This window comes from Aquarana catesbeiana, linkage group LG03, assembly GCF_042186555.1.
Source record: "Aquarana catesbeiana isolate 2022-GZ linkage group LG03, ASM4218655v1, whole genome shotgun sequence".
Lineage (NCBI taxonomy): Eukaryota > Metazoa > Chordata > Amphibia > Anura > Ranidae > Aquarana > Aquarana catesbeiana.
The window spans coordinates 53,858,312-53,874,657 of NC_133326.1; the positions used below are offsets into that span (position 1 = coordinate 53,858,312).

At 39.6% G+C, this 16,346-nt stretch overlaps 1 protein-coding gene across 2 annotated transcripts in view; it reads right to left on the reverse strand.

Annotated features, from left to right (window-relative positions):
- Nucleotides 1-5,795: 5,795 nt before the first annotated feature.
- The window catches only part of MAP1A (microtubule associated protein 1A), a 233,399-nt gene continuing 222,848 nt past the window's right edge, over nt 5,796-16,346 (reverse strand). For both annotated transcript variants that reach the window (XM_073618550.1, XM_073618548.1), the window contains one exon: nt 5,796-10,488. In XM_073618550.1, the coding sequence (XP_073474651.1) occupies nt 10,333-10,488 (156 nt within the window). In that variant the 3' untranslated portion in view covers nt 5,796-10,332. The remainder of the gene's footprint in view (nt 10,489-16,346) is intronic.

Sequence of the window (16,346 nt, forward strand, 5' to 3'; positions counted from 1 at the left end):
AAAGACAGGTCCAACCTATGTGTGTGATTATATGTCAGCATTACCTTGTATATCCCTGTATGTTGCTGTTGTTCAGGTGCTTATCTATCTATCGTTTTTTGAAAATATCGATGCCCCCCGCTGAGACCACCGCCTGTGGAAGGGAATTCCACATCCTTGCCACTCTTAAAGAACCCTCTACGTAGTTTAAGGTTAAACCTCTTTTCTTCTAATTTTAAGGAGTGGCCACGTGTCTTGTTAAACTCCCTTTTGCGAAAATGTTTTCTCCCTATTGTGGAGTCACCAATATGGTATTTGTAAATTGAAATCATATCCCCTCTCAAGCGTTTCTTCTCCAGAGAGAATAAGCTCAGTGTTCGCAACCTTTCTTCATGACTAATGTCCTCCAGACCCTTTATTAGCTTTGTTGCCTTTCTTTGTACTCGCTCCATTTCCAGTACATCCTTCCTGAGGACTGGTGCCCAGAACTGGACAGCACACTCCAGGTACGGCCGGACCAGAGTCTTGTAGAATGGGAGAATTATCCCTGGAGTTACACCCTTTTTTAATGCATGCCAATATTCTGTTTGCTTTGTTAGCAGAAGCTTGGCATTGCATGCCATTGCTGAGCCTATCATCTACTAGGACCCCCAGGTCCTTTTCCATCCTAGATTCCCCCAGAGGTTCTCCTTCTAGTGTACCGATTGCATTCATATTTTTGCCACCTAAATGCATTATTTTACATTTCTCTACATTAAACCTCATTTGCCATGTAGTTGCCCACCCCATTAATTTGTTCAGATCTTCTTGCAAGATTTCCACATCCTGCGGAGAAGTTATTGCCCTGCTTACCTTAGTATTATTCGCAAATACAGAGATTGAACTGTTTACTCCATCCTCCAGATCGTTTATGAACAAATTAAATAGGGATGGTCCCAGCACAGAACCCTGTGGGACCCCACTACCCACCCCTGACCATTCCGAGTTTTCCCTATTTATCACCACCCTCTGAACTCACCCTGGTAGCCAGTTTTCAATCCATGTACTCACCCTATGGTCCATACCAACGGACCTTATTTTGTACAGTAAACGTTTATGGGGAACTGTGTCAAATGCTTTTGCAAAATCCAGATACACTACATCTACAGGCCTTCCTTTATCTAGATGGCAACTCACCTCCTCATAGAAGGTTAATAGATTGGTTTGGCAAGAACAAGTCTTCATTAATCCATGCTGATTACTGCTAATGATACCATTTTCATTACTAAAATCTTGTATATAGTCCCTTATCATCCCCTCCAAGAGCTTGCATACTATTGATGTTAAGCTAACTGGTCTCTTATTCCCAGGGATGTATTTTGGCCCTTTTTAAATATTGGTGCTACATTGGCTTTTCTCCAATCCGCTGGTACCATTCCAGTCAGTAGACTGTCAGTAAAAATTAGGAACAATGGTCTGGCAATTACTTGACTGAGTTCCATAAGTACCCTCGGGTGCAAGCCATCCGGTCCCAGTGATTTATTAATGTTAAGTTTCCCAAGTCTAATTCTAATTCTGTCCCCTGTTAGCCATGAGGGTGCTTCCTGAGATATGTCACGAGGATAAACACTGCAGTTTTGGTTACTGAAGCCCCCCGACTCCCTCGTGAAGACTGAGGAGAAGAATAAATTCAATACCTTCGACATCTCCCCATCCTTTGTAACCAGATGTCCTTCCTCATTCTTTATGGAGCCAATACGGTCTGTCATCCCTTTTTTACTGTTTACACACTTAAAGAATTTCTTGGTATTTTTTTTTGCTCTCCTCCGCTATGTGTCTTTCGTGTTCTATCTTAGCCGCCCTAATTGCACCCTTATATTTCTTGTTGCATTCTTAATAAAGTTTGAATGCTGATGATGATCCCTCAACCTTGTATTTTATTTTGAAGGCCTTCTCTTTTGCTTTTATATGCATTTTTACATTGGCGTTAAGTCATCCAGGACTTTTTTTTCGCTCTTTTAAATGTATTACCCAATGGGATGCACTGACTAATGCCCTTATTTAATATGCTCTTAAAGCGAACCCATCTCTACACTAGAGAAGTCGATCCAAGTGTACCAGATATTTATAAACTTTGAGTGACATTCTTGTATGCTCCCTGAAAGTTCCTCTATCCTCATGATTTGGTTGAGTTTGTCAACTCATTCCCTAATACTAGAAATAGTAGTCATCTTCCAATGCCTAGGAATCAAGGCTTGACCTGCAAATAGGAGGAATCGGAGAACCGATATTGGGTTATAACCGATCTGGGTATAGTGGGTATAGTGGATATTAAATCTACCTCTGGAGACTCTGGCCAAGCAGTTTCCATGATTTGGTGTAATACTTTAAAGCTAGATCACCTGTAGGTTCCAATAGGGGGGCTGATCCACCAGATTTGGAGCTTTGTTCCAATCTCCTTTATGCATCTCCAACAACATTTGGGGACTCGATGGAAACATGCTGTGCAACATGGCAGGGGATATTATACCATCTAGTTAGTTGTTTGGTTGGCTATACGATTCGATTTAAAGTTTACGAAAAATGACTTCTCTCAATCATCTTCTGAGATGGTGCATCCCAGTTCCCTTTTCCGGTCTCTAATAATGAAAGCTCAGTTTGGAAATGCATGTGTTAATAGGATATTGTAAAGTTGGGATACTTCATGTGAACAGTCAGTGCTGTCTAGGCACAAGGATTCAAAAGGCGTTGTCCACTATAGCCATATTTTTTGTTTGGCCCTAGCATTCACTACCATGACCCAGTTGCAGGGGTCATGGTTGAGTTGACTTTCTTAACATGAGAACACATTTCCATTCTCAAATCATCATTTTATTACCAGATAATTATAACAGGCAATGCAATCTAATTTTAGCTCAAATCCAGTTTGATTATAAACACATGGGTTCTTATCTCCAAGGATTCACAATCATTATCTACACAGTTTGTCACTCAGAATATATGAATAAAGATTAACAGTGAAGATGTCTATCAACACCGGATAAAGGAAGGTGGTAGGTTGCATGGTGGCATTAGACCTTTAACCAATCTTATCTGGAGTACCAGTCAAAAATTGGGTCTGCCATACTTGTTCTCTTACCAAGAATGCACATATACACACTTCTAAGACCTGCTCTATAAGGAAAAGGAACAATTACACTATAGTTTGTAAAATGTTGGAAAGAATTTGTTATTCAACAAAACAGTTCAAGGGGCAAATCGCTAAGTTCAAAGTGCATACCCATAACAACCAATTAGGATCCATCTTTCACTGGTTTTCAGTAAAGTGGTCTATGATTAAGCTCCTTGAGGGTAGGGACTGATGTAAATGTACAATGTATATGTAAAGAGCTGCGTAAATTGACGGCGCTATATAAGTACCTTAAATAATAATAATGATTGACTGCTATTGGTTACTGCAATTTGCATTTCATAGAATGTTCCTTGCATTATTTACTGCACAAGCCCAAAGGGGTACTTCTGATCCCCTGATATGTTTCTTATCACTTGTAAGTTAAAGATTAGTGCATTTTTGCACACCAAAGCTGATTTAATATGGACAAAAAACCCAATAGGTTTGCAAACACAATTTTTACCTTTTCTTTTTCTCCTGCTATCCTCTGAAAGCTCTGCTGGAATGTCCAAACTTCTGCTGATATAGATCTTCTTCAGGATAGTTGATAAAGTCTTAGGTATATCTTCAAGTTGGGAACTAAATTAAACTGTCAGCGCAATTTATCTGTTTCTCTCTTAAAGCGAATGACAACATAGTGAACTTGCCCGTAAAATCTGTCCACGAAAAGTAAGTAAATACTTCTCCTTCTGTCCTTTCTGCCAAACACTGCTCCATTGAAGAGAAATAATCCCAAGCTGAAGCTTTTTTTTTTTTTTTAGAAATTGACACCTCCTGGGAGTGTTGATATCCTAGTCCCACATTGTACTCAGTGGTTCCTTCTACCAAACACATTTCACTGCTTTGTCCTGTAGCAATGTGAGGTCACTGGGAGGAACCACTGAGCACAATGGGGGACACAGGAGATCAACACACAGAAATTAGATGAAACGTTTTTCGCCTCTAAAGGGCTGTGTTTGGCAGAGAGGTAAGAAGTTACTAACTTCTTTTCAGGGGCACCTTTTATTGGCACTTTTAGTTTGGCAATGGAGTCAAAATAGGAAGCTATTTTTCAGCAGATCCACTTGATTGATTTTCTAAAGGAGCAAAGTCTGCTAAGAAGGTGCCCATAGATGACTCGTTTTCTTTTTTCAGTGACTGAGAAAAGTTTTCCAACAGTCCCATTCTAACAATCTACATCTAACAATAGACTTCTGTTGAACAGGGACAGCTATACATAGATCAAAATTTAGCCCCTGCTGAACTGACCAAATTTTCATCCATCTATGGCCAGCTTTAACTTGAAAAGTGATTTAAATTAAATAGAGTTAACCTGTATTCACTTTAAATACCAAATCATGTGCCAGGGAGATTGAAAAAATATTTTTTGCTAGCTCATGATTGTAGATTAAAATGAACGCAACTTTTTTACTAACCCCCAGTGAACATTTAATGTGCAAGTGAACAGTTACTGGACCTTAAGTAAATCTATGCCTTTGTGAAAGACCAGTAAAGCAGAACCACTAACCACTGCAGAAACCACTGCTAAACTGGAAGCAGAGCTGCATATGTACAGTAATAAGCAAGTACAGCTGCCACCATGTACATATATAACTACAAAATTATACATTGAATTCTATTTACCATTACCACAGAATTACGGTATATAATTATTATCAAGCTCTCTTTATATGCTTTGTAAAATGACCAACATTTACAAGTTCACAGCATTTTGATAGCATAGAAAATACTTACCTGTGTAACTACTTTAATGCTGAACTCCAGTCTTGCATAGCTGTACAGACTCCTCTTTGTACTGAAATTACTTACTCTAAATCACTGCAAGCATCTCAAAATGTGCATTAGAAAGTAGAGGAAGCCAGATAAAACCCACCACATTTCCTGCCTGCAGAACATCCAGTATCATCTAGAGCAGACATTCTCAAATAGGGGTCCACGGAATCCTAGGATTCCTTCAGAGGTTGCTGTGGGTTCTTTGAGCTGTGGCTGATTGACCTTTCATTTGATGTTGATTGCATAGTTCCGGGACAAAGGCCACTTGGCATCGTTGGCTGCAAGACATCAATGATGTTTGTATCTGCCTGTAAGGAAGGGGGGCATTCTTCGCATTGGCCAACCAAGGGGTGTTTCTTTCACCATGCCCCAATTAAATTGGTTTAACAGGCATTACCTGAGACCTGAAAACTATATCAAATTTTCCTCTGGGACAAAAAGGCTGATTTAGACCTTTCTTCCCCAGCTCTACTTTTCCTAGCCTATCCCTTTCACTCATTACATTTAAGTTCTTTCAGTCATGGAGGCTCAGCATTGCATGTAGGCCTTACCTAGGGGGATGCGCATGCAAATTCAGCCTGCCCAGGAACATCCACTATTCATTCAAGACTGACATCACCCATCAAAACATTTTGATTTTTACATATCTTCTCCAAAAAATGGGCCTACTGCTTGCAATAGGGTTCATGGCTCTTAAGAGGTGTACTGAGGCAGGACGCTGTGATGTTTTTAAGAACCTATGTATTTCCCCCTGCTAGCTCCTCCCACCAGCCATGACCTTCCTACATTCCATGTAAAGTGTTAAAGTGGAGAATAGCTAAGAGGAAAAAAAATATATAATTTTAATAACAAATTTTCAACCATGTAAAATAAACGCAAAAAGAACGACAGACCTATTCATGTCATTTTATTGTTAGAGTTTCAGGCGTTTTCCATTTACAGAAATTCAAAATGACAGAATATTGCACACAGAAAAGTGGACATTAAGAAACAGAAGTAGAGAACAAATTAAAAAAAAAATGTTTTCGGTAAACAAGTTTCTTAGTAACGCTGCAGAACATTAAAGGAAAAGAATGAAAAAGTCGGGGGTCTTATTTATACAACATCCAACGTAGAAAGAAGCTATCAGGAATACAGGTTGCAATTTTCAATACAATTAAGACGTGTTCACTTTTTTATATATTTTGTAAAATAATTATTTATTCTTTTGTTTCACCTATTACATACAGGGGTATAACTCATTGTAGTCCACATGCAGAAACAAGCAACAGCTGATTTTAAATGTTTCTATATTTATATATCGCCTATATGTTACGTTGTAATGGTAGTAATGGATTTACAGAGATTCTGCATTTATTTGTGATACATGTTAGCAAATACAGTCTCTGCCCATCTTGTCTGGTTAGGAGGGCGGAATCATGAGTTTGACCTTGGTTGACTTTGGGTTGTTCCCTTTATGCAGGGCCCCAACGCCGGCCCTATAGCTATTGTCAGATTAAACAACAATTTAGCAATAGCTGAGAACCTAGGTCTGACCCTTCTGCTTTAGTGCTACAAAACTACTAATACGCATCAAAAGGCAGCAATGAGAAGCTCTATTTGGTAGTCTGTTGTAGGTTTTCTATTCTTGCTATTGGTCAACTATTTAAAGGGGAATCACAAAAATCAAACTTTTCAATGCACAGTAATAAAGGGAAAAGGTCTAAGGTCTGTGTACATTCTTATTCATAACATCATTGCTGTGTATAAGTGTTTCCATTCAGTATTGTCATGTGCAAGGCAGGTTTCTTAGTGACCATGGTTATCCTGTTTCTTGGTCTTTATTTTTTTGTATTAGCTTTCAAGTTTAAGAGAAATAGAAACATTCATAGCTCATTTCTTTTTAGTGCATTATCTATTCTGCCTAGACACCCGTATGGATGTGATCAAAGGAAATGGCTGTGTGCTAGCGTGTTCCTTTTGGGTCGTCATCAGATGAGTGCGCTAGGCATCCAGGCACCTATGTTACTGGCTTAGAGCCACAAGCATTGCAGCAAGTAGGTGGGGCTTGTAGGTCGAGCATCCACATTAATAAAAATGGAACATATAAGCAGATTCAACAAAATCTAACAGCCATATGCAGAGAACATAACGCATGCATACTTTAAGATTTAGCTTCATTAAAATAAATCAAGCATACCATTCCAGTACAGTGTAGTGCTGATACAATGTGCATTTTTTTCCTTAGCTCAGCACTAAAAGAAGACAGGGACTTGGGGTAAAATGCGTAAAAGCATGTAAAAAAAATGGACAGTTGCAAACACATTTTAGAAAAGACACCTGATCGCCTTCTTAATTAAAATCTAAAAACATTCAAAACAACAAAGTCATTCCATTCTAGTAGCTTTACTTTGGATATTATATGTCATTGTTTTGGTTTGTTGGGTCTTAGCCTACAGGTCCTTACACATACACAGTATACTAACCACAAGGGATGGTCAGAATGTAGCTATCTTGTTATAATACAACATGACAGCTGGGGACTGACCCCCCAGTCCCATTACACACCATTCCTATCTGTATCACTTTGCATTATTACTACAGTACAGTCAACTCATATCATAACACTATATAACCACTGCCAGGCAATCTATAGCAAACATTTCACAGACACTTGGTTAGATAAGAAGAGTATTAACTTTCCAAAAATCACCACTCCAAAAATCCTTTACTTGGATCTGTTCTTACAAAATCTGGAGAAAAAAAGCATTTCATGTTATGGTACATCCTGTATTTATATTTCCACAAGTTGGCCTAGGAGTCACCATGGAACTAATAAAAAGCAAGATAATTTTTTTTAAAGGACTTCATTTTATATGTGCAAAATCGCGAGGGGTTTTATTGATTTGTAGAGTATGGACAACTAGTGCAAAAAATTTACTAAAACATCATTTCATACTATTAAAAGCAACAGTATGATGACTACACACAGATATAATTACATACCTACAATTCTCTAAGTCTTGACTATGGGTAATTTCCCTTTAGAGCTCTGTGTGTTAAAGAACAATTAACAGCTTATAAAATTATATCCCAATTAATAAGCAATTGGCTTATTGCCAAGTCCAGTGCGATAATCAATAGATTATACTAAAGGTTAGATGCATCTAAATAGTTTGGCCTACAGAAAAAAAAAAATATATATATATACAAACATCACCTACTGTTAGACCCATAAATTAATAACACATAGCTTAGTTCTGACAATAAAAATAAATATATAAATTAGACAGCAAAATACACCATTGATATATAAATGGTTTGTTCAGCAATAAAGAAATGTGTTTGTTGTGTAAGGCAGGTAGCTCCCTAGAGCAGCCAACAAAATCTAAAATGTAAACAAACAAGCTATAAAAATGTTTTTTGTGTAGCAGCTTCCATGGTCGGTGAAATAAAAAGATTTGATAATGTTCTTAAGCTTTGTGAATCTACCACCTATACAGCTGATATGAGCAAGAATAATAGTAAGTGATAAATACCCAACATTCACTTTATCTTATTTAATGTTTTGTATGTGGGCTGCCCGCTAGGCGGTCACTAGGACATGTCCCCACTGCAAGAAAGCACATCAATAGGTACATCACAATCACACTATCGGACTTATTCAGTAAGGCAAAGAAAAGACAAAATTGAAGATCACATGTTATTTTACTTAAGTCAGACCACTGAAAAAAAAAGAAAAAAACATTCTACGTGATTGCTATGTGTTACAGCACTTTGCTCTTCGTCCTTGTTAAATAAGCCCGAGTGAGCGATCAGCTGTGTACAATGGAGGAGCCAAAGGAAATCAAGTGCTCTAACCAAGCAGGTTACAGGATTATAGATAAGTAGAATACTGAAGCTTAATTTTATATGACAGTCAAACTACCATCTACTGACACTACGAGTAAACATGTTGATCATATCCTTCCTGGAAGCTGAGATAAATGACTGAAAAATATAAATTGTTCTTCATGTCATATTACACGTTTTTTTTAATTCTGGATATTTGTATAAAATGGCATTTATTTGTTTTGACCAGTGATATAAGCCAATTGGTATAAACTGATAACCACCATAACGAGCCGGGTGCAGTATATTATAGGCGATTCAGCAGTGTCAAAGAAAATATTAAGTCAGCAGTCTGAGTTTCATTTATAAAAATAGGATGGCGGTATTCTGGTGTTTATGACACTACGGGAAACCTTAACTTTATCTATTATTGCAGCTATTACATTTATGCAGACTACCCACAACATTGCTAACTGCTTCCAGGGACTCAGCTTCATTGCTCTGACTGGACACCTAGGGCAGGACCTGAAAAATAGGGCCATACAACAGTGTATATAAAGTTAGACCCAAGGCCTCTCGTTCTAGTTTATCACTAGCGATTTCATGGCTATGTACAGTTTAGGGGTCTATGTTCCACATTCTATGATTGAGCAATGCCCAAATTTTGTTCAGTCTGTTGCAAGTAATTTTATGCTACTATACTCATACAGCCAAAAAGAACTTTTTAGGATATTTTTCTGGAAAATCTATGGGAAACACTCCCAGATAAAAATGACCTTTTTAACTACATATCCAAACAGCCCTAACAAATCCCCCTTATGCAGATCATACCCTAGGGTTTCAAAGCTCAGCATAAGTATGTCCCTAGCCGACTCGCTGCTTTCTAACTCTGAAAATACTTTGGTTTGTTGCAGAATATGGAACCAATGTGTCTTCTCATGTGTGGATGTACAAGTAACCCATATGTTTTATGTATCTGAGAACATTCCATGTTTTATGTATCTGAGAACCTTTCCTCTGGTTTTTGATCCAGATTTACAATCCTAGGTTGATAAGTTAAAATAAACAAGTAGTTATCTATTTACAGTATTTTTCACTACTTGGTAACCGAGTCTCAACTGCCATCAAAAATCATGGTATAATATCTAATGGCTGTATTTTCTGCCAGTAACTGACCTCCCTTAACCCAAATCTCTTGAATGATCGTACTACAGAAATGAGGCTGCTAAGACAATATTCATTAATGCTTCTATATAAATAATCCCTTGCTGCTGTTATCATACATTATTGGTGTTATCTTTCTTTCTGCTGATAATTGGCAATGCATGAAAATGTAACAAAAATTACACAGATAACGGCAACATATAGCAAACGAAAAGAGTTTGCCGTAACGGTCTTGTCGTGAAGAAAAATAAAAGCTGCATGTGTCACAGACATCCAACATTGGTAGTTATGTTACCAATACAGATCCTAACCAGCTAAAGAGATGCTGGATGTTCAGTTGACAGTGTTTGCCAAGGCGGACCGCTACAATCTAGATCTGTAGAAAGAACCGGATTGTGCCTGGACACACACCTAAACACAACATACACATAGACACACTGTGACTGCTGTGATCCTTAGAATTCTATTTTGCATGCTGGGAAGGATTCGTCTTGCATCACTACAGTACTGCTGCTAGCTAACACCATTATATTAAGCTCCTGCTGCTTCTCATGGGTTTGCTGGTACCATTCACGTGTCACTTCGGTGTCATGGGTTGGGATTAGTGTCACCTGGATAAAAGGGGAAAAAAAAATACTAAAATAATATTGTTAAATACAGTGTATTGCTAATTAAATAGGTCAGCTGGTAATCATTAAGCTGGTCATAAATGGATCGGAATTTGGCTGGTTTCGCAGGGACCACCCGAATTTTGATCCATCTATAGGCAGGTTGGTTGTACAGAAGTCGATCTCTCAATTGACTTCTGTACAACCAGCCTGTTAGAAACTTTTCGCTCAATCAGTGCCCTGGCTATAGTTGGCAGTGCTGATGAAAGTATTTTGATGGCAGGAAAGCCTACCCACTGTCAGAATACAATACCACAGCAGGAGGGATTCCTCCATCCACCTTGAATGTGTAGATGGGGGAATTGATTCATTTTATTTTGTTTAACCCACTGGTTGAATGAAGGAAAATGAATCATTAATTTAATTTAATTTATATACAGTATATATTTTAGCCTCTAGACCTGCTGTACTCTGCAGTTAGTAAAGTATAACAAAAGGCAAAACTTTTTTTTTCAGTTTTGGATAGAGTGGAGAGGGATTAGAACACCTGTCAGTTTTTATTGCTGTCTATGCCCCCATTATGGAGATTCATTCTCTCTATTTGTCCTGTTTACCATTATCATTGAAAGTGAAAGTAAAAGAAAATCCCAAATTTTGGCTTGTCCACAGAAAAATAATAGAGGGGACATTTTCCAAGAGGACACTAGTTCTGGTGACCTGGGGGTCCCCAAGAGATTCCCTTAATTTGCCAGGATTTCCTCTGACTTCCTGTTTGGCTATGGGACAGAAAGCAAAGGTACATTTCCTCAATGGGACAATGGAAAAAATAAACTTTACAGGGGTTATAACCCTCCTATACTCTATCCAAAATGAAAAAAAAGTTTTGCCTATAGTTCTACTTTAAGCTAAGTAGATGTAAAGGCTTCAGGTCTCAGTACTTCTGGTTCCAGTAATGTCTGTGAAGTTTCTCATTGATCCAGGTCATGGTAAATTTTATAGTAGGCAGTCAGATTAAACGTAAAACAACTAAGCAAAAAAGCATGAAACAAGATGCTGATTTATTATAAAAAATAGTAATCGACAGTACCCTCTCATTTGCACTTTATACTGGTACTGGTGTGGTGGATGTGTGTGGTGTGCATAATAGGGGATCAGGTGACAACACTGGCATTTTTATAACTTTCACCTGAGGGGGAAACATTTTTGAGAGGAGAGCTCAGTCATTTACTGTTTGACAGAATAAATTATTTTTTCAACATCTGCATCCTGTTTGATCATTCTTTTCTTTTCTTTTCTTTTGAATATGATATGTTGGTATTGGATTGCTTGGTATGTTACATCTCTATACAATTAGGTTATAACTGATCTATGCATATGAGCGTTTGTAGACCATATCAACATCCTCCTGCGCAGAAGTGTGATGCTCAGACCCAATGTTTCTTACTCATCCACTTCTCTGCACTTCACTGCCCTCTTAGGACTGGGGGCGCCCCAATAACATGGCATTAAAAAAGCAAAGAAAGAGGGCACACCAGCCTAGCCATTCCCTTTGTAAACTCTTTATTAATAAAAGCAAGATGTATGTATACTCACAAACAACGGTATATTATTATTATTATTATACAAGATTTATATAGCGCCAACAGTTTACGCAGCGCTTTACAATGTATAAGGGGGACAACACAATTACAGTACAATACAAAAGGTACAGGAGGGCCCTGCTCGTAGAGCTAACATTCTAAAGGGAGGGGGTGGGGGTACAAAAGGTAACAGCTGCAAAGAATGATTTGATGCAGCTTATCAAGAACAACCAAGGATAATGACCCCCCATCCACTGGACATGCTCCTTGACCCAGGAAGATGCCTCCTGGATCCAATTGGCTTATGCATTTGTAAGTGGCTCTAATAAAGAGGGGAACCTCCTTGGAACATGTAAGCTAATTAGATCCAGGCGGCATCTTCCTGGGCAACATTGTCTTTGGATGTTTTTGATGAGTTTGTGGTATGTAGTCGTTTGTGAGTATACATCCATGTTGCTTTTATTAATAAAGTGTTTACCAAGGTCATGCACTAGGCTGGTGTGCTCTTTTTTGCTTTTTTTTTTAGTGACATGAGTGTTTATATTTTACTTTTATTTAGCTAGTCACCTACAACTTGACTTGTTTTGTAATGCTGAAAGTGTTTTACAACTCATCCTACTTGGATGGGAAGCAAAACATTCTCAACATTAGAGAACAAGAACATTTGAATGTGACTAACTACTAATAGATTCCAGTAATATTTTTCTAGCCTTTACTGTATAAAGAGATGACGATATAGGTACCACATTGTTTAATGTTCTATGCAGTACAACATCTCGGTGTTCCTGTATAGTTTGGGCTTTGCCTGTTTTTTAGAAGTTGGAATAAAGCTGGCCATACACAATGCTTTAGTTTAGTGTTTCTCAACTACAGTCCTCAAGGCGCCCCAACAGGTCACGTTTTCAGGATTTACCTCAGATGAAATGGCTGTGGTAATTACTTATGCCCTGTACACACAACCAGTTTTGCCGTTAGAATAAACTCTGAAGGTTTTTCCGACGGAGTTCTGAAGGAATTCCGCTCAAGCTGTCTTGCATACACACAGTCACACCAAATTCCGACCATCCAGAACTCATGTACGATAGGACTAGAAAACGGAAGTTCAAAAGCCAGTAGCCAATAGCGTCCGTCTCGTACTTGCTTCAGAGCATGCGTTGTTTTTGGTGCGTCGGAACAGCATACAGACGAGTGGTTTTTCCAATAGTAATTTGTTCCGTCGGAAAAATATAGAACATGTTCTTTACCTAAGTCTGTCTGAATTTTCGACAGAAAAAGTCCTATGGGGCATACACACGGTCGGAATATATGATGAAAAGCTCGGATTCTTTCTGTCGGAAATTCCGCTCGTGTGTCCGCGGCATAAGGCAGTAAAACTGATCAAATCACTTGTGCAAAATAATGGCTAGCCTGAAAACATGACCTGCTGGGGCGCCTTGAGGACTGGAGTTGAGAAACACTGCTTTAGTTGGACTAAAAAGAAGCTCTGTCACTTTAACTGAAGCCCACATTTGGGTATCTGATGTTGTTAAGCCTAGAAGAGCAGTAATGTGAATGAGCTGTAACCGAATTGTAGCAATGTTTCCTGGGGCTGGAAAGATCACAGAAACTCAAGTTGGCACAAAGACAATATCAGACATTGCTTCTTATTTAACCACTTCCGGATTTACACTGAGCAAAATTATAAACACAACACTTTTGTGTTTGCCCCTATTTATCATAAGCTGAACTCAAACATGTACGACTTTTTCTATGTACATAAAAGGTTTATTTCTCTTAAATATTGTTCACAAATCTGTGTTCATGAGCACTTCTGCTTTGCCAAGATAATCCATCCACCTCACAGGTGTGGCATATCAAGATGCTGATTAGACAGCATGATCATTGCACAGGTGTGCCTAAGGCCGCGTACACACGGTCGGACTTTTCGACCGGACTTGTCCGACAGACTTTCAAGCGGACTTTTGACGGACTTCTGACGGTCTTTTTAACGAACGGACTTGCCTACACACGATCACACCAAAGTCCGACGGATTAGTATGTGATGACGTACACCGGACTAAAATAAGGAAGTTGATAGCCAGTAGCCAATAGCTGTCCTAGCGTCGGTTTTTGTCCGTCGGACTAGCATACAGACGAGCGGATTTCTGGGTCCGTCGGAGTTACGACGTAAAGATTTGAAGCTTGTTCCAAATCTAAAGTCCATCAGATTTGTGCCTGGAAAAGTCCGCTGAAGGTCCGGTGAAGCCCACACACGATCAGATTGTCCGCCGGATTTGGTCCGTCGGCGTCCGTCAGACAAGTCCGGTCTAAAAGTCCGACCGTGTGTACGCTGCATTAGGCTGGCTACAATAAAAGGCCACTCTAAAATGTGCAGTTTTATCACACAGCACAATGCCACAGATGTCGCAAGTTTTGAGGGAGCGTGCAATTGTCATGCTGACTGCAGGAATGTCCACCAGAGCTGTTGCCCTTGAATTGAATGTTCATTTCTCTACCATAAGCCATCTCCAAAAGGGCTTCAGAGAATTTGGCAGTACATCCAACAGGCCTCACAACCGCAAATCACGTGTAACCACACCAGCCAGGACCTCCACATCCAGCATCTTCACCTCCATGATCGTCTGAGACCGGCCACCCGGACAGCTGCTGCAACAATCAGTTTGCATAACCAAAGAATTTCTGCACAAACTGTCAGAAATTGTCTCAGGGAAGCTCATCTGCATGCTCGTTGTCCTCATCGGGGTCTCCACCTGACTGCAGTTCATCGTCGTAACCGACTTGAGTGGGCAAATGCTCACATTCAATGGTGTCTGGCACTTTGGAGAGGTATTCTCTTCATGGATGAATCCCGGTTTTCACTGTACAGGGCAGATGACAGACCGCGTGTATGGCATTATGTGGGTGAGTAGTTTGCCGTTGTCAACGTTGTGGATTGAGTGGCCCATGGTGGTGGTGGGGTTATGGTATGGCGTATGCTATGGACAACGAACAGGTGCATTTTATTGATGGCATTTTGAATGCACAGAGATACCATGACGAGATCCTGAGGCCCATTGTTGTGCCATTCATCCACGACCATCGCCTCATGTTACAGCATGATAATGCACGGCCCCATGTTGCAAGGATCTGTACACAATTCCTGGAAGCTGAAAACATCCCAGTTCTTGCACGGCCAGCATACTCATCGGACATGTCACCCATTGAGCATGTTTGGGAAGCTCTGGATCGGCTTATAAGACAGCGTGTTCCAGTCCCTGCCAATATCCAGCAACTTCGCACAGCCATTGAGGAGGAATGGACCAACATTCCACAGGCCACAATCAATAACCTGATAAACTCTATGCGAAGGAGATGTGATGCACTGAGTGAGGCAAATGGTGGTCACACCAGATACTGACTGTTTTCCGGGCCCCCCTGACCCCCCCAATACAGTAAAACTGCACATTTTAGAGTTGCCTTTTATTGTGGCCAGCCTAAGGCACACCTGTGCAATAACAATGCTGTCTAGCATCTTGATATGCCACACCTGTGAGGTGGATGGATTATCTTGAAAAAGAAGAAGTGCTCACTAAACACAGATTTAGACAGATTTGTGAACAATATAAATAGGATTTTGTGTACATAGAAAAAGTCGCAGATCTTTGAATTCAGCTCCTGATAAATAGGGGCAAACACAAAATTGTTGTGTTTATAATTTTGCTCAGTGTACGTCGCTACTTTGACGTTAAATACCATTGTTGTGGCAGCAGATAGCTGCCATAACCCCGGTATTTTCTTCAATGGGGCGGTCTGCTTTAGGATAAAAGTGGTCTCAGTGGTGGATTCGCCGCAAGATCACTTTTATCGGTGGTGGGAAAGGTGCCCACCCCCCTCCCGCCGCGTCCCTGTCATCTCCGCAGCTTACCGGATTCGTTGGTAGCGGCTGAGACGATCCAATCCTTTCCCCTGATAGGCAGGAAGTCAAGTAAGGGAATGATGGCCCCCACTCTATGCCATTGGATGACGGGAGCGGCGTCAAACATAATTTCTGCCCAACGGAAGTGTAAATGTGAGATCTGATGTCTTTTTGACCCCAGATCTCACATTAAAGAGGTCCTGTCATGCCTTTTTTCTATTACAAGGGATGTTTACATTTCTTGTAATAGGAATAAAAGTGATCTAAAAATTTTTTTTAAAGGGACCGTGTAAAAAAAATAAATGGTAAAATAAATAAGAAAAAAAATCAAAATTTAAAGCGTCCTGACCCTCTATGCTCGCGTGCAGAAGCAAACGCATACGTAA